Source organism: Setaria italica, chromosome I (assembly GCF_000263155.2).
Source record: "Setaria italica strain Yugu1 chromosome I, Setaria_italica_v2.0, whole genome shotgun sequence".
In the NCBI taxonomy this organism is placed as follows: Eukaryota; Viridiplantae; Streptophyta; class Magnoliopsida; order Poales; family Poaceae; genus Setaria; species Setaria italica.
Window position 1 is genome coordinate 9679725 of NC_028450.1, and position 18028 is coordinate 9697752.

Here is an 18028-nt window from a genome sequence, read left to right on the forward strand (position 1 = left end):
CAAACATTAATGTTCCCTGATGGCTATGCAGCGAACTTGAAGAGGGGAGTGAATTTAGCAACTATGCGAATCAACGGGCTCAAGAGTCATGATTACCATATATGGCTTGAGCGCCTCCTTCCGGTGATGGTTCGAGGCTATGTCCCTGAGCATGTGTGGCAGGTGCTAGCGGAGTTGAGCAATTTCTTCCGCCGGCTTTGTGCGAAGGAGTTATCTCGTACCGTGGTTGCAGAAATGGAAACAATGGCGCTTGTGTTGCTCTGTAAGTTGGAGAAGATCTTTCCTCCAGGCTTCTTCAATCCAATGCAGCATATGATTCTACACCTCCCGTATGAAGCACGAATGGGGGGGCCTGTGCAGGGTCGTTGGTGCTACTCAATTGAGAGATGTCAAAAGGTTCTTCGAACTAAATGTAAGAATAAGTGCAAAATTGAAGCATCCATTGCAGAGGCATACATTCTGGAGGAGGTGTCAAACTTCACATCGAAATACTACGCTGACAACCTTCCTAGCGTGCATAATCCACCTCCTCGTTACAATGCTAGCGAAGATGAATTAAGCCTTAGCATTTTCCGAGGGCAACTCGGAAGTGCAAGTGGTGCGACCCGCAAGACCCTTAATCATGAAGAGTGGCGCTCTATCATGCTGTATGTGTTGACCAACCTATCTGAAGTGGAGCCGTACATGATGTAAGTCATCGACAAACTTGTTTCGACGTACTAATGGTATCTCTTGCCTAAACGTATCTTTCTCGTTGGCATAGGCAATTTCATCGTCAATTCTGGCGTAAATCAAGGCAACCGGCCCCGCACGAAGCTGAGACTCTTCTTAAAGAGGGTGCGGGAATGGAATGCTCGATTTCATTTCTTGGTTCAAACAGAAGGTACAATTTCATTTCCGCGAACATTCTCGTTCTCGTGCATACGATTAATATAACGAACCGCCCTGTTCGTACTTGCAGGGCCGAACCGATGCGTCTATGAATGTCGAGTTGAGACAGGTTGCCGATGGCTGTGACTATAGGGTCAGGTCGTTTGCCGGTTATGACGTCAACGGATATAGGTTTCACACAACAAGGCACGAGCAGAGTCGGCCCAATCGAAGAACCAAGAAGGGGTTCGAGGCCAAGGCGAAGGCCGTCTGTGATGTAGCCGCCAAGAAGCTCGTGAGGGACATGCATTACGAGGCGCGCATCCAGGCCATCATAGAATTCAACGCTCAATACAATCATACGAAGGTTAGAAAAGAGGAGGCAAGAACAATGAACATGACTAAGGACCAATTCATGAGGGTGAGTAAAGAACGTTGATGCTTACTATTTATGATTAATTAGGCTCATTTTCTTTTTCATACGTCACACGCTTGATGATGTAGGTGCCTCCGTGGTGGTGTCGTGCGCATATGCCGTGCTGGGAGAGGATGGTCGACGTGTGGTTGGAGTCCGGGTGGTTGGAGAACCACCTTTCTTGCCGGCAGCGGCGTTTGCAGATGTCGACTGCATCACACCATCAAGGCAGCCTAAGCCTTGATGAATATAGAGAAAAATGGGTACGCAACTTCAATTCTTTATTGTAACGTTCAGTTCTACGTAATTTTTAATGATTTTGTATTTTGCCGCAGTCGGCGTCACATGATGGCCGACCTTGCTCCCAGCTCAAGGCATGGGTCCTCTCCAAAAAGGGCAAGGCGACGGCCGATATAGATTTCAACCCAAACGACCCGTCCGAGGCGTACAGCCACCCTAGCATATACAGCCGCGTTAGCGAGTATAGAAAGATGGCTAGGGAGGTTCACGGACCAGACTTCGATCCGAGCTCCGAGGACATTGATGGAGAAATCGTGATGAGGGTGGGAGGAGGCAAGAAGCATGGCCGATATTGGATTGGCGAGGGCGTCATCGACACGGCCTCTACTCCCACTCTCTCCCAGATCCGAGCTAGGAGCACGGACTCGAGCCCGGCGGTACGCCCACGACCCACCGCTGCACAGTTCCAGATGGAGGCTCTACAGGTTCTTTCTCTTCCATTCATCGTTCGTTTGTTGTTGTACTTTAGCTTTGCATTATAACATTGCAATAAAATATTGTAGGCCCAGGTGGAAGAATCAAGGAAGAAACAAGAGGAGATGGCGGCGCAGATGGAGGAAATGCGGCGGAGGATGGAGGAGGAAAACCGGATTAGGATGGAGCAGATGTTCCAGTACATGCAGACCTTTGCTTCAAGCATGGGACAGTCTTTGCCTCCGCCACCGCCGATGATGTTCCCTCCGCCTCAGCCACCCACGACTACTCCTGTGAGTCACTTGACACATTGTGCTTAAGATTCAATAGTTTAAATTTGACAACTTTAGATGTTACCTCAGAATGTCCTATCCTATGTGCAGAATCAATCGGCGGCTTCGAATAATGAAGATCAAGATTTGTCGCAGTGGTCTCCTTGGCCTCCACGGAAGTAGACTTGGTTGTGAACAATGTGGAAACTAAATTGTGACAAGAACTTGGATTTATGGATTATTTCGTGCTTATGTTGAATTATGCCTGTGATGTTTATGAATTGTGCCTGTGGTTGTGAATTATCCATGTGGTTGTTTATTATAAATGCCTGTGATATGTGTATTGTGAATTGAGAGGGGTCCGTTATACGTGGCAAAATGTCGAAAAAGGGGTGGTTCTGGTCACTTTGCCGAGTGTAGGGCACTCGGCAAAGGGGCCTTGTTTGCCGAGTGCTACGGTCAGGGCACTCGGCAAAGGGGGCCGGTTTGCCGAGTGCCCGGGACCCGGCACACGGCAAAAGGCACCGGCTTTGCCGAGTGCCCGGGAGCCGGCACTCGGCAAAGGGACCGTGTTTGCCGAGTGCCAGGCGCCTGACACTCGGCAAACTCCCGGTCTTTGCCGAGTGTTGGCACTCGGCAAAGACCCGGTGTTTGCCGAGTGCCTCCCGTTTGGCACTCGGCAAACCCGCCATTACCCGACGCCGTCAGTCCGCAATTCGCCGAGTACATCTTTTCGCCGAGTGTTTTTTGGCCGTCGGCAACATGTTTGCCGAGTGTCCGAGTTTTGACACTCGGCGAACTAGTCTTTGCCGACACCAAATTTGCCGTGTGCGCTTTGCCGAGTGTTAACTTTGCCGAGTGTTTTTAGGCCTTTGCCGAGTGCCCGGGGCACTCGGCAAAGGTTCTGTTTCCCGTAGTGCTGCTTCTGGCACTGATACTGGTACTGCTAGCTGCTTAAACAAAAATGAAATACACGATAAATAAATTGGCAAATCCACGATAGATGTAAAACAGTAAGTAGAAAATTTTGGACCTATTCAATTTCCCCCCCACATTTCAACTGTAAGTAGAAAATCAGTGGCAAATATAAGCATTATTTTGGACAAAGAATCATCTAAAAATGTGCCGGTTGCCATCGCTTTCAGTTTCAGCTTACATGTTATATTTCCCTGCAATTTTAATGTACCCGAATTTAAAAATCAGAGTGTTTAAACATATCTTATACTTGTACTTGAGTATTTTTTTTCGAGAATATGTACTTGAGTGTTTAGAAATCAGAGTATTTGACCATTTGTAAAACATATTTAATTTGACCAGATATTCGTATGTAGGGCCTGTGCTGATATACGATAAGGCATCGTCATCTCATCCGATTCCAAGACACAGGACAGCTCTGAGCTCTGCTCCGCCACCGTCCAACCAGCAATGCCAGCGGTGGCGTCCCTATCGACACCGGCGCCGGCCGCGGCTGCGCGGCGCCGGAGGTTCTCCCCCGCGGCTTCGGCGTCGCTGCGCCGGGTCGCGTCGGGCGGGGGCTCCAGCTGGCGCAGCGAGCGGCGGCTCATGTCGGAGCTGGAGCGCACGGTCACGGCGGGCGCGGCCGAGCGCGTCATCCGCAGCTACGTCGGCACCAAGTCGGAGCGCGCCGCCCTCGCCGCGCTCTCCAGGCTCCTCATGGACTCCGACCCCCTCGCCATCCCGGTGCGCCCCGCGTCCTCTCTCTGAGCTAATAAGAACCTCTGCATCCTGCTCGCACATCTCTCGTTGGGGGAAAGCCGTGTGAATCTAGCCGTGCCAAGAAAGCTTCTCGATTCTTTCCCCTGCATTGTTTGGTGACAACTGACATGTCTGTAGAAAGTTGATGCATTCCTGTCCTTGAAAGTAGCATCACAATCTATGAGCAACCGATTCAACTTTCACTAGTTATTACCTCTGAATTCCAACGTCTTTATGGCTAGCCGTACCAAGGCAGCTTCTTGATTCTTTCCCCTGCATAATTTGGTGACTTGTGTGCAGAAAGTTGATGCCTGTCCTGTCCTTGAAGTAGCATCATAATCTATGAGCAACCAATTCAACTTTTGGTAGCTATTAGCTCTGAATTCCAGCTACTGTAGTGTCTGAGTGCCTTTTTCACCATTTCATGACGAACTGTCATTTCATAATTTGTGCATGTGCATGCCAAGGATATATTGAAAGGTCTAGCCTTGTTGAACTCTAATCTAAAATGGGCTTCGCAGTAAAAATTATCATCTGATTCGTTGAATTTGTTATCTTTATTGTTATCGCAGTTCTATGAGGCAGTCACAATGGCCCGGTGGTTCAAATGGAGCTCTATTCATGCTGCTGCAGTTGCTGCCTTGCTTGAAGTAAATGGAAGCACAGGAGAATCAAGGTCCCTGATCTCTGACTCCATCTCGCAGCACCTCCAGTCCACCGATGAGGTGGCTCTCTTCTACTGTGATCTCATGGCTGCTTTCTCCTCACGTGGGCTGAAAGATCGGGCAGTGGATTTCTACACTGAGCTACGGTCAATGCCGCTCACCAGGCACAAGACCTACACAGCCATGATAAAATCCTTGTGCCTGATGGGTCTAGCCACTGAGGCTGAGGAAGCGCTTAGGGAGATGGTCTCTCTCGGCTACCAGCCTGAAGCCTTCCAGTTTGGATTGGTCGCGAAATGCTATGGCAAGTCAGGTTCGTTAGTTGAGATGGAGAGGGTTATTGCATCCATGTCAGATGCTGGTATCCGCCTGGGCACTGGCGCAGCGAACATCGTGCTTTCATGCTACAGCTCCTGCCGTGATCATTCCAAGATGCTGGCATGGTTAAAGAAGATGAAAAAACTGCGCATTGTGCCAACTACAAAAGCATACAACTTTGTGCTCAATTCATGTCCCACGCTTGCTTCAGTGGTTCAAGAATTGAATCCTTCACTCCCACTGTCAACGACCGGGTTGGTCAAAAAGCTCAAGTCTGTATCTACACTAGCATCAGAAGCTGAACTGGTGCACGAGCTTCTAGCCTCCTCGTCAGTGTTGGACAAGGCAATGGAGTGGTCTGAAACAGAGGTGAAGCTGAATCTGCATGGATTCAGTACAATCGCTGCCTATGTGTTGATGCTGCAGTGGGTGGATGTGATTAAGGGCCGTACGTTACCGTTGGAGGTGTCTGTTGTGTGTGGCATTGGGAAGCACAGTGATGTCCGAGGTGAACCCAAAGTGCGGGAGCTGGCACAGGAGGTTCTGAGCCGGATGGGGAGCCCCCTTCGGCTATCCACAAGGAACAAAGGGCGTCTTGTGGCAAAGCGAGATAGGGTGACGCGATGGCTTGCCAGCCTTCCAGTGCCTGATGAGGTTTCAGATAAATCACCTGATGCATCGAGCCAACAACCATTTGTATTTACTCTTTTCAGAAAACTTGGACAATTTTTTTCCACCCTCGTGTAGGTTTTCAGATGAATTGCAGAGTAGAATGATAGGAAGTCTACATAAGGTGCTCAAATATGTGTTGGCCTAATCCTTGTTCTGATGCGGGAGTGTTATGCCTCAACTAGCTGCTTGATGCTGATGGGACTGATGAACTGTGCTGGTCCATCATAGAAGGCATGGCCCGCAAACTTGGAAGTAGCCTGAGTAGGGTGCAGAAGGTCCCAGAAGAGGTACTTGCTGCGGTCACTGCAGCAGCTGGAGCTGGGGGTGCACCCTCTCTCAGCATTGAATCTGCCATCACCGCAGCATGCACTCTTCACCTCCTCCAACCCTGCAGGGAAAAAGTGATCAACGCTGCAGAAATACTGGAGAAAGATGCGGCAAATCAGTGCTATTACAATGTTCGATGTGTGGGTTTCATATCCAGAATACTCCTGCTCAGTTTTTGCAACTTACCAGCCGCATGGGGTTTTTTAATCAAACTAGAGACAAGCTCATAAGCACTGGCAATGGAGTACTTCATGCCGTGCATTTCTGAGCTGAGATTGCTGAACAGGTCCCTGATTCCATCATTCAGGCTCTTGGCCAACTGATTCAAGGGCTCAACACATTCTCCGGTTGGGTTCTGGCTTCTCAAGTATGGACAGCACCCAATTAGTGGCACATTGATCACCACGAATTTCCTCGCTCCCAAATTGTACAGTGTCTGCAGAAAAGTAAATATACAGATACAGTTATAGTTGATAAAAGCATCCACTTCTTTTGTCAGCACTTCAGCACTTCAGCTCTTGTGCTTAGAGCTCCTGACTTCCATCTTCCGAGTATGATAACGTATGATGACTAGAGTTCTTACTTTGACATGGCTATCATACGTGGAAATCATAGCTTCAGAGAACTGCTGAATGGCGGTGGAGTCTGGTGATCTGTTCTGTAAGAAGAAGTCGAAGGCATCATTCGCCCCAGCGCTTATGAGGAAGATGGATTTTGACAGCAAGGCTGACACTCTGCCAGCACTCAGTCTGGTTGACATCTGGTCTTTAAGGTCTGAGAAGTACTCTATCTGCTGCGTCATGCTGATTGTAGATCCCTGTTGTATTGACCATTTGGAATTTTGGTGTTAGTGGTTTTCTTCGGAGTAATTATGGTACTAGGTAATGTTGATTGTACTAGCAATTTAATTTGTAAGGGAGAAAAATTCTTGACAATCACATATGCGTTTCACCAAATTCATGAGCTGAGTACAAAAGATGCTATTTCGGTTGAACTTTTGTGACCAATCTTTTCATCTTTAGGTAGTATTGAATCACTTGATGTACAGTTACCATTAAAGATTTATGTACCAAAAAGTTCACTTGATGTACAGTTACCATTAAAGATTTATGTACCAAAAAGTGCGTCCAGTCATTACTACCAAAAAGTGTGTCCAGTCATCACACATATAGTGCTTGAAGCGTACCGTAAGCCTAAGTTTGCTACGATGTAATAATTTTGGAGGTTGCTACATAACAATGTAAAAGGCTGGAACCTTGTTTGTTCCTTTATCTAAAAAAAATAAGCCTAAAAAAGCTAAAGCCTCCTAGACAACTAAACCAAGTTAATTGAGATTTTGATTAATCATAAATTATAGCATGATGTCACTTAAGGTATCTGTTGAGGATAAGATCAAGTCTCAAAAACATAGAATGAGCAATGAGAGATGAAACAAATATGCGGGTGGACATACAGTGGAATCAAGAAGGCCAGAGCCTCCAGAAGCAAAGTTAGCTCCGGTAGCGTAGGCTGCTGCAGCTGCCATCGTCATGTTCCTCGTCATCTCACTGCTGCTGTTGGCAGCATTGGCCAAGAGTGAGAGGTATGGCGGTGGGCTCCTGCTGAACCCCATGGCAATGGCTGAAAAATTTTATCACAACAAGAACAAAACGCATCCGTTCAAAATTTCATTCATCGGAGCTTATCTGTCTGTCAGAGAAATGTTGCAGAAATCAGTATCAACCGCTGTAAATTCAACGCACTTTTGCTGCATCAATATTTCTGAACGAAGTTTTAATTTGCTGCATTGTTCTGTGAGCTGTCTTCATGAGCGTTGTAGTTAAGTATTTACAGTGGCCATTGTATTGCTCACCGATGAAGTCGACGCCGATGAGGCCGTTGCTGAACCTGCCGGTGGGCTTGCCGCCGGGGAAGTCGACGCCGTTGTGGGGGAAGTCGGCCCTGGCGATGCTCCACGGCAGGTAGTCGTTGTTCCCCACGTCGGCCGTGGAGTCGCCGAACACGTACATCGCCGGGACCTTGGCCCCGGCGGCCACACTCGCCGCCTCCGCCGCTATTGCCACAAGAATTGCCGCCGCCGCCGCAGCAGCAGCTTGTCGCACAGCCATGGATGGCCACAGCCGCGGGAGTGGTGTGTCAGTGTGTTGCACGATCCAGCAAGCATGTGGGCATATTTATACGGATGTGATTGCACGAAAAGTTAATTTGCCAGAGGTAAATAGTAAACAAAACTCAACTAACCGAATGAATTGATCATTAGCTGTCACGTTCCGTTTGTGCCAGTAATGGCATTGGCAGTGCGACTCCTCGTAGTTGTTTACCAATTCATTGTGTTCTTTTGGTACTCAACTAGTGAAGTAAGTAGCCCTAGCCCAAGCCCATAAAAATCAAATGCTCTTCTCTGATGTACTGATTTGATTACATTCTTATGAGATGAGGAGAATTCATTTTGAGGACAGGAGAGAACCGAATGCTTGTATTATTCTTCTTTTTGAAAAATCAAACAGTTCTCAATAAACTAACACAGCTGACAAGACACTTGAAATAGGATGGACACACTTGAAGGAAGTGATGCTTCCTTCAACAATACGTCTTACAATCAAACAGCAGTAGTAGTGTGTGATGCTTCTTTTAAGAATATAAGATGGACATTGTTTCAACAATACGTCTTACAGTCGAAATATATCAGAGGCAGCATCTATCAACCAGCTCAATATACTCCACAAAATTCTTGCCGAGCATTACATGAGTACCATGCTCAGGGTAAGATACAACATAATACTACTAAATGTTTCGAAAATACACTTTCTTCTCGTCTGTCTTCCTGTCTGCAAGTTCTTCAAGCAGAAGTGAATTTCAGGGGACACCATCCCAATAATGGCAGATGCAAATGTGTGATTTGGGAATCAGCATCCGTGTAATGGAGATAAATAAGAATATGTTCCTTGTCTGGCAGTCACCAGTTGTGATCGATTACGATCCAGGGCAACTCTGATGCTCATGGATGTGCATTATGCCCTTTTCCTAGTGATCCTGTCACAAGCCAAAATTCTGTATCAACCAATTGAGTGATAAAAATAGGTGGAAAAGAAGATGGTAATGAACTGATGGCTAACAAACCTGAAGCAATGAATCCCAAGCGCATTGGTGATCTCATGAATAACAGATGTGGCAAAATGCACGTACAGTGCCACTGCAAGGATTGAACAAAATAGTGAGATCAGACTGCATGGGCTCGTACAAGGCAAGACGTGCTAAAAACCTACAGCCAATTTCTCATGATTTCTTGTACGTAGGCAATTTAACAGAATGAATAGCTTTGAGTTACTGATCTAAAGTTTGCAAGCCACCAACCAGTAAAACACCCTTAAATCATGATGAATTAGCAGATTTAATCTTGCATAAATAGAACAGCAAAAAGAAATATTAATTTTTGAGCAACAACAAGATCAAATTAGTACTTTAGCGCACAACTGTAGCTTGTTACTGAAAAGATAAGCTGTGAGAATAATGCAGTACCTGTAAATAAGCAGTACATTAAGAGAACTAGCTGCTCATCAACAAGGGGATTTCTGCAACAATCAATGACCATAAAATCAGTTGAGCCAGGAAACTATTACAAACAAAACAAATGAAAAAGGTAGTCAGACACACACCCATCATCAAGCTGGGCAGTCAGTGCATTAGCAATTGCAAATGGAAAATAAGCAAGGGCCTGTAAAAAGGACAGCACAATTTTTCAGCATGCTAGCATAGGCCTTATGCCCATATATAAGGATGGTGTAAAAGAGAACAAAGAAGGATTTGGCTTTCCAAGAAAGTACCATGCACATCCCTGTTTTCAAACCTTTGGGTTCATCACATAAGTGAGCAAGAATCATTCTTCCCTGTGGAACAATATAAACAGATATCAGGTAATGTCCATATATTTACACTGTACTGCTATATCTCTGAAACAGGGCATTTATTACATCAAAAGGAAAAATGAAGACACGATGCTTTTAAGTCTTAAACATAGAAGTGCCATTTACAAATGAGCAGGTGCACATATAGGCACAGAAATGGACAGATATACAAGGCATTAGTTATAAAAATCAGCATAAAAGCCTTACCACAAGAAAGCCAAATGCAAAACCGGTTCCAATAATTAGCAGATGCGGCTGATTTCTCATGATATCTGAAGGAGATAGGTAGGACCTGCATAAAAATATGATCGTTAAGTGATATACTAGAGGTTTCACCTAGACTGGTAGCTTAGACTGCCAAGCTCAAAGTTCTAGGTAGAGTGATGCATAACTTCATATACATAAAGCAAGGAAAGGTTTCAACAGCCTTACCAGACAAGAACTCCAGCCAAGAGCAAACCAAAAGGAAAGAGCTGACACAAATGAAGAATGCAGAATATCAAATGAAGAAAAGAGAATCACAACAGTAGACTAAAAAAAAGATAAATTTAGAGATTACCATGGCTAGTGCCAACAACATGCTTCCTTTCCTTGCTTCAACGACTTTATACACATTGTGAATGCTGTACAGTTGCAATATTAACTTAGTCGACATTGGTATGTTCAACCGATTCAAAATTATAAAATATGATAAGCTCAAAGATTAAGCAAATAAGGTACTCATTCAACTCAGATATATTGTGCAGAGATATGTATCAGCTTAAAAGAGTATCAATTGCTTCATTAACTTGATCTAGGACTATGCTATTCCATGTATCAGCCCATCTGGTTGTCCAATTTGCAACTGTAACTTCACTATCAATCTCTTCAGCAGATTTACTTCATGGACAAATTTTCAATTAAAGACAAACTATTCCTTTTTTATCAGAAAGATGAATTGATCTTCTTACACATGAAGCAATATAATAAACTACAGATTAAAATATGCTTGTTATTTCTTTGACTTAAATTAATATAACATCTAATGTAATTTTAGAGGGCGTTAAAGAGAATATCAAAGGGTCATATAATATGCAGAAGAACCATATAGAACATCCAGCAGCAGAAAACACCACTAGAAAATAATACATGTATACTGAACTTACTTAGATCCAATTGTTGGGATTACAGCAAAAGCAATCATAAGACCCAGCACGATGTCATAGACAGGGATTTCTGGGAAAAGAGGCAATGAGCAATAAACTTCAGTATAGGAAATGTCATTTTGTCTTGCGACTTCACAATGAAGCTTTCATAGAGTATTAATAGGGGGGAAAACGGAAATAGGTGATATAGATGGCGATAGAATCAAAGAACTTGATGACCATATGATAATATAAATATAAACACAACAAAATGGTAGCATCTATACCAGGAATAAGAGGAACCCAACCCAGTAGGGGCATTGACTTCTGGAAATCCTGTGCCCACCACTCAGCTCCTACAAAAGGAATGATGAACTATTAGTACAGCCATATGGAAGTCCACATGAGTATGTACAGTGAATTAGCAAGGGAACACATTTTTTTTCTAAGTTCCACAGAGACCAGGTAAGCATGAAAATTGACAGTTTAAATCAAATAAGAGCATCTCCGAGAGTGCCTAAAAAATAAAGTCCAAAAAATATAGTTTTGGGACCTTGCCAAAAATTATTGGGAGGAAAAAATACCCCTTACAACCAACAGTTACCAAAAAATTAGTCCCAAAAAGATTCAATTCTTGCCACATCATCCATGTTTGGGGCCAAAACTTTTTTTTTCTAGCTGTGAACAGTAACTGCGGGATTTCTTTTTTCTTGGCCTTTTTTTACCGCGAGTTTTGGGAGCATGGAGAGGAGGGCAAATTTAGCTGTAGATGGAGTATGTATTGGACATGCGGAAAAATTGGAAACTTAAATAGACAACTGTTGGAGCATTCTTTTTCCACATTCATTCCCAAAACTAATTATTGGAATTATATATTGGGCACTCTTGGAGATGCTCTAATACCTGTGAAAAAGGTGAAAATATGGCACAAGTAGATCAGCATAAGGCCTTCAGTTGGTCCATTTACTATAGGAAGAATAAGTGTATTTGTGAAAAAGCTGCACAAAGCAATGAAGTGTGAGATTACAGGATAAAAAAAGAAACCATTGCAACAAAAATTGAAAAGAAAGCATCATAATAAACAACAAAAAGTATGCAAATCTCAGTAGGGCAGCGGGTAGTTCCAATATATCCCTATTTTTAATTACACAAGTGTGTATTCACTTTCCAAAAGCATTAATGCACTTCCCACATGACAAACATATTCATGAACAAGACCAAATCATCCATAATGAACCACTAGAACAAATGTAAGACATCAAGTTTTAAGGTCCATACAGGTGAAAGAAAAATAGAATTTGTTCGGCTTTTGAAAATTAGAAAGCCTCCAGAAGACTTGCAGTCTTGTAAGACATCAATCTACAGAACGACACATTTGGCAAGATTGTAAGAATATAGAACTACGACCACTGGGCAAGAACACAAGAACTCACTGCTCCCAGGTTGCGAAGTAAAATGGGACAGCTGAAATAACCCAAAACCAGAAGGTAGCCTTTCCACACATTGCCGTGCTTCCAAAAGCCAAGGACTCAAACTAATAGATAAAATATAATAATTAGTTCACAACAATTTCAGAATCATTGCACTTGAAAGGAAAAAGTTGACAGGTGGCCTTACAGCACAGGCAAGAGCATCACATCCTGCATGGAATAAAAACTTGTCAGCATCATATGGGCTTTCTTAAAACTGAGTCCACAAACTTAAGTTTAAAGGAGAGATTACCATGGTCAAAAAGCTCGCCTAAAGGACTTGATGAGTTGGTACGCCTTGCTTGTTTTCCATCAACAGCATCAAATGTCTGCATCAATATCATTCCATTTAAACTAAAATAATTGAAAGTTTGACATGATATATTCATAAAAAACATGAAGCTATTAAATCCCAGGAAAAGAGGAAAACCCCATGAGATGTTCAGAAAGATATTCAAATTAATTACAAAACCTAGGTACCATGGTGAACAGATGCCTTGAAATTTAAAAAATGCTACTAGTGCAGACTGACAAATTGGAGTGCTAGCTGAATGACAGACTTATGTTACGCTGCGAAGGAAGTATATGGTAGTAAGCAAAGAAATGCATATTTGGGTGAGCACATAAAGTTTGACAGACCTGATAAAGGAAGAGAAGCAATCCATGAGCAAGGTGAACCCATCTGGGGGGCGCTGTATCTAGATGAGGTGAATATAACTGCAGGTAAAATGGAAACGGTAATAAGGCTCAATGTTACTGGACCATTAGCACTGTAGTACTGTGATCAAGAAGAAAGAGAACTCTCACATATATAAGTCAGAAAAATACAATATCATACGTATTGACAACTTTACTGCCGTAAGATACTTACAAAGCCAAGGAATGCCGATGTCAGTAGAAACATGAAACCTGTCAGCGTAATCTGGAATAAAACAAAGCAAGCGCCAATGTTGTATCAGGATTGCAAAAAAAGCAGCATAGCTCATAGTAGCAGCATGCGAATTGAATTCTCACCATGTTTGGTCTGCAGATCATCCCAACATGGATACCCACAAAAGATAAGAATAAAGAAGGTTAGCACTCAATGCACAAAACTAAGAAAAAGATGCAACTCGATGCGCACGAGCATTAGGTTGAAGATTAGACTGCAGATATGGTATGCTTTATCAAAAGTGGTAAACTTTGCAGCTAATTAGCAAACAGCGGGATAAAATAAAGCGCACAATTTGCAGATATGGTGTGCTTTATCAAGAGTGGTAAACTGCGCAGCTAAACAGCAAACAACGGGATAAAATAAAACGCACAATGTGCAATAAGCTCGCAGGAGACAACTGAATTACAGCAGTAAAATCAAAGAATGGCAAGATTTTAATTGCTTGCTCCTACATAAAGAAAGTAAAGATGTCAGCATTAAAGGCACGGATCGTAATCCTCATGTTCCACATTGAAGGCATGCTTTATAAACTAAGCAGGAACTAATCTATAGAACTTAGAACATATTGAAAACAGTCCTTATCAGCTTTGCAAGGAGGAGCCACTAAGCAAAAGCTGCTGCTTTCTCAGTGTATGCAGCGCCCTGCAAGATGGTATCCAAAGCTAAGATGATTCCTCATGCTATGCTAAAGCTCGGGACTCCGCATTACAGAAGATTAGGAGCAGCGAAGATCAAATTACCCAGATCACAAGCACGCCATGCCATGCCGCACAAGCAAATGATTCAGAACCAGATCGCGCTAGTAGCCAATGGAAAACAGGCTGGCGAGATGGTGGAGGCAGAGACACTCTGGGTACGAAAACAACTGTAGCTTATCCTTACAGAGGCAGTCGCTCGCATCGCGCATTTAGCACGGGAGAGAGCTCGAGGTTGACGTCGACGGAAGCAGGAACGGGGAGAGGAGGAGAGGAGGGATGTAGCCAGGTGGGGATGGCGGTGCTTACGGGAACCATAGCGGGAAGATGTTGACGAATCGGGACCAGAAGGGCTGGAGGATGTACTTGGCGACGAGCGAGTGGTCGACGCCGCTGTACTTGTAGCGGCGCAGCGTGGCGACGCCGTGGTGGCCAATGTAACCCATCTCCCTTGGAAGCGCGCTGCCGCAATCCCCAAATCCGAATCCGCAGCCGGGAGGGAAGGGATGAGGCGGCGGATGGGGGGAGGGAATGAGCAGAGGGAGGGCGCGTGGGGAGGAGGAATTTATGCCGGGAGCGAGCCGCGATGCGATTGGGGGAGGACGGAATTTTCAATGAGGCATGGGTGGGGTGGGGTGGGGTGGGGGGGGGTGGTCGCCGGCGCCGGGACGACGACGAAAGGAAACGAAGGGTGGGGAGCGGAATGGAGCCGCGCGCTTTTGCGATCTGGTCCCTCCGCATCTACGGTATTCCTGTCGGGTGGCGCCAGTCAGTCAATCACGTGCGGGCGTGTGGCTTCGATCCAATTCCAAATTTTTTTTATAGAAAATTGAAAGAATATGAGAAAAGTAGGGCAAGTCCAGCGCAAACCTAATATTTATCACAGCAAGTTAACAAAGATTTTTTTAAAAGGAAATTTGAAAGGAAACATATAGTATGAGTGAGAATTTTGGCAGGCATGTCTGGTGATTTACGAGCAGAGGAACAATCGCCGGGGACCACGGGAATAGAATCGCGGAAAGTGGAGGGGGACTGAAGCGAGGGCCAGCTATGAGCTATCTGCGGCTGTGCAAGTGGGCCCGGCGCCGTCAGTGAGCCGGCGAGCTGCCGTCGCGTGAACGGCGGGCCACTCGCCGTTGTCGTCGCCGGTTGGGTCGGGGCAGTCTCCACGGACAGGCCCACAACTCTTTTCTTGGGCTCAAACCGGCCTTCCGCTTTGCTACACGCCCAGCCCACAACACAACTCGTCTGTCGTCTCCTCCATTCCATTCCACACGCCTCCACGCCGCCGCCCGCCGCCCGAACCCCTCCCTCCCTACCTACTGGTCGCCGCCGTTACCCGTGAATAGGTAGGAGGCAGGCGGAGGATGGGGAAGGTGCCGCACGCCATGCGCGCCGCTGCCAGGCTCCCCGTTGCCCTCGTCCCCAAGTCCAAACCCCACGCCGCCTCCTCCGCGCCGCCGCCGGCTCCCCCGCCCGCGCGTCGCCCCGCCAACACTGCCAAACTCCACCGCAAGCCCCACAAGGGCCCCAAACCCCCGGGATCCCTTGCCCCCGCTGACGCCAACGACGCGGCCCCGGCAGTGCAGGAGGAGCGGAAGCCCATCAGGACCCCCGCGGACCTCGCCGCCGCCATCCGCGCCGCGGCGGACGATGACATTGACGCGGCGGTGGCCCTGGCCCTCAAGGCGCCCCCTGCGGTCCCGCTCCCGACCTACTCCCTCGCGCTCCTCCTCCGCCGCCTCGCCGTCCACCGCTCCGTCGCCGCGGCGCGGGACCTGCTCAACAAGCTCCACCCGCCCCCGTCCCCGTCCCCGCCCGACCCCTCGCCCTCCTCGACGGCCCCGCGCGGGGCGCTGCTCGCGCTCGCCGACGTCGTCTGCCACCGCGGCGACCCGCGCGAGATCTCCCGCCTCCTCCCGGTGCTCGCCGACCACGGCGTCCGCGCCGACGCGCACCTCTACAACGCCCTCATGAAGGCGCACGTCGCGGCCTCCGACACGGCCGGCCTCCTCGCCGTGCTCCGGCGGATGAAGGCCGACGGCGTCGAGCCCGACCTCGTCACCTACAACACGATCGTCTACGGACTCGCGCGCGGGGGGATGGTCGCCAAGGCCAGGACATTCCTCGACACCATGGCCGCGCAGGGGCACTTCCCGGACGTCATCACCTACACCTCGCTCATGAACGGGATGTGCGTCAAGGGTGATGCGCTTGGGGCGCTTAAATTGCTCGATGAGATGGAGGCCAAGGGGTGTGAGCCCAATGAGCGCACCTACAACACGCTGCTCATGGGGCTCTGCAAGAACAAGAAGCTGGACAAGGCCGTTGAGGTGTACAAGTCCATGGTACAGGCTGGGATGAAGATGGAGGCGCCAGCGTATGCCACCTTTGTCAGGGTGTTGTGTCGATCGGGGAGCGTTGCCGATGCTTATGAGGTGTTTGATTATGCCATTGAGACCAAGAGTTTCACAGAGGTCACGGCATATACTGAGCTAGAGAACTCGCTCAAGTGGCTGCGCAAGATGAAGTCATGACTGAATTTGGAAGGAGAGTATCTGAAAATGAGAGGTGGCAGTTTCTTTGCTGCTGGTACTTGGTTTCTTCATTTAGTGAAACATTGTCAGGCTGATACGATGAATATCTACGAATGCATTTGGATTCAGGCTATATTTTTGGGGACTGATCATGTTGTTTCTTGCTCATCCGAAATGTAAGAATGGGATGTCCAAAAAAAAATGCACCTTGAGTCATTTAGAGGTAGAGATGGCACAAGCTTTAGTCATGTATGCCTTTGCTTGCTATGGTCATGTAGTGGGTAGCACCTTGATGTAAACAAACATGTATTATGTTTATCCTCTGGGAAATGTTTTACATAAACACAGAAGTTATGTTCTTCCTATGAGGAATGATTTCTTTTCAATGATTACCATGAAAAGTACAAGGTAAGAAACTGTCGTAATATGTCTATTGGAGCTGCTGCTGTAAATACGTCTATTGGATCTGGATAAATGAACTCCAAGGCAGTACCTGATAATAAGATGTAGCACTTTTACCTGTTTCATGGTGTCCCCTTGGGTACAATCATGCAAAATTACAAGGCTGGGTTGATATTGATGTCTTGATTTTCCTGCAGCATCCAGCAAGTGTACCTGGGAATCAGAGGCAAGTGTAGTTTTGGTCAATGATCGCTTACTTACCATTTCCTGCCAATAATATCTTTTATTTCCTGGAAGTAATCTTCACCAACCTATTAGGATCTGTCATCTTCCCCACCTAGTAATGAATTGTCATTCAGTATGTTTTGAGTCACTTCTGTGATGATCTTAGCAATTCCCATCAGCTCCCATTGGCAAAGGACTACCATGGCTTGAAGGGCTCGTAGGGAGATGATGACTAATTTCCTATGAACTGTCACGCCTTTTTGTATGACTGTCTGGTTCAACAGCATATCTGCAACTCATGCTACAGTTTTCTGCTTTGTGCTTCAACACTTGGCTACCCACCTTTGCAGATAATCAATCAACCAGTGGATAAAACTATAGAAGAGCACAAGGCTGATCATACACATTGCAGATTTGATACTGAGCAATGACCATATGCTCTATAGTGCTGGTTCATCTTCGAGAAGAGTTTGGGATCTCTTGCTATGGAAGGGGCTCGCTCTACCTGAAAGCACTACCGGTGTGGCTTGGTCACCGGAGGATCTTCAGATGTGCTTTGCCTGTCTGAATATCCATCTACAAAATGTACTTGGGAGGTTCATATGCTATGTTATTGTGTATTCTTCTGTGGTAAAAAGGAATTCAGAATTTTGTTCTCCCGGTAACGGCTTGTGATTTTGATGGATTGTTGTGTGGAGAATCAGCTTTGAGCCTTCTTTGAGCTGTGCGTCGAGCATCAGAAACTAAATGCATACGAATAGTACGCTG

The 18028-nt window shown here is 46.2% G+C and overlaps 4 protein-coding genes across 4 annotated transcripts; 2 read left to right on the forward strand and 2 right to left on the reverse strand.

Annotated features, from left to right (window-relative positions):
* The first annotated feature begins 3635 nt into the window (after positions 1-3635).
* Positions 3636-7055, forward strand: LOC101753545 (pentatricopeptide repeat-containing protein At2g17033). The gene is made up of 2 exons (XM_004952049.3): positions 3636-3972; positions 4560-7055. Exons 1-2 carry the CDS (start codon positions 3697-3699, stop codon positions 5715-5717), a joined length of 1434 nt encoding a protein of 477 aa, XP_004952106.1. The 5' UTR covers positions 3636-3696; the 3' UTR covers positions 5718-7055.
* On the reverse strand, positions 5645-8109 carry LOC101753140 (GDSL esterase/lipase At5g55050). Its single transcript, XM_004952048.3, has 5 exons — positions 7822-8109; positions 7423-7589; positions 6553-6786; positions 6156-6405; positions 5645-6030 (listed from the first exon to the last, which is right to left on the reverse strand). Exons 1-5 carry the CDS (start codon positions 8075-8077, stop codon positions 5810-5812), a joined length of 1128 nt encoding a protein of 375 aa, XP_004952105.1. The 5' UTR covers positions 8078-8109; the 3' UTR covers positions 5645-5809.
* A 401-nt stretch (positions 8110-8510) lies between these two features.
* Positions 8511-14751, reverse strand: LOC101753969 (choline/ethanolaminephosphotransferase 1). The gene is made up of 18 exons (XM_004952050.3): positions 14406-14751; positions 13482-13491; positions 13339-13389; positions 13107-13184; positions 12721-12796; positions 12616-12638; positions 12432-12532; positions 11902-11996; positions 11286-11354; positions 11020-11089; positions 10434-10497; positions 10307-10347; positions 10082-10166; positions 9794-9856; positions 9626-9684; positions 9489-9541; positions 9090-9162; positions 8511-9002 (listed from the first exon to the last, which is right to left on the reverse strand). The coding sequence occupies exons 1-18, from the start codon at positions 14540-14542 to the stop codon at positions 8981-8983; spliced, it is 1170 nt and encodes a 389-aa protein (XP_004952107.1). The 5' UTR covers positions 14543-14751; the 3' UTR covers positions 8511-8980.
* Positions 14752-15337: 586 nt separating this feature from the next.
* LOC101754365 (pentatricopeptide repeat-containing protein At2g17670) lies at positions 15338-16998 on the forward strand. Its single transcript, XM_004952051.4, has one exon. The coding sequence runs from the start codon at positions 15464-15466 to the stop codon at positions 16631-16633; it is 1170 nt and encodes a 389-aa protein (XP_004952108.1). The 5' UTR covers positions 15338-15463; the 3' UTR covers positions 16634-16998.
* Positions 16999-18028: the final 1030 nt, after the last annotated feature.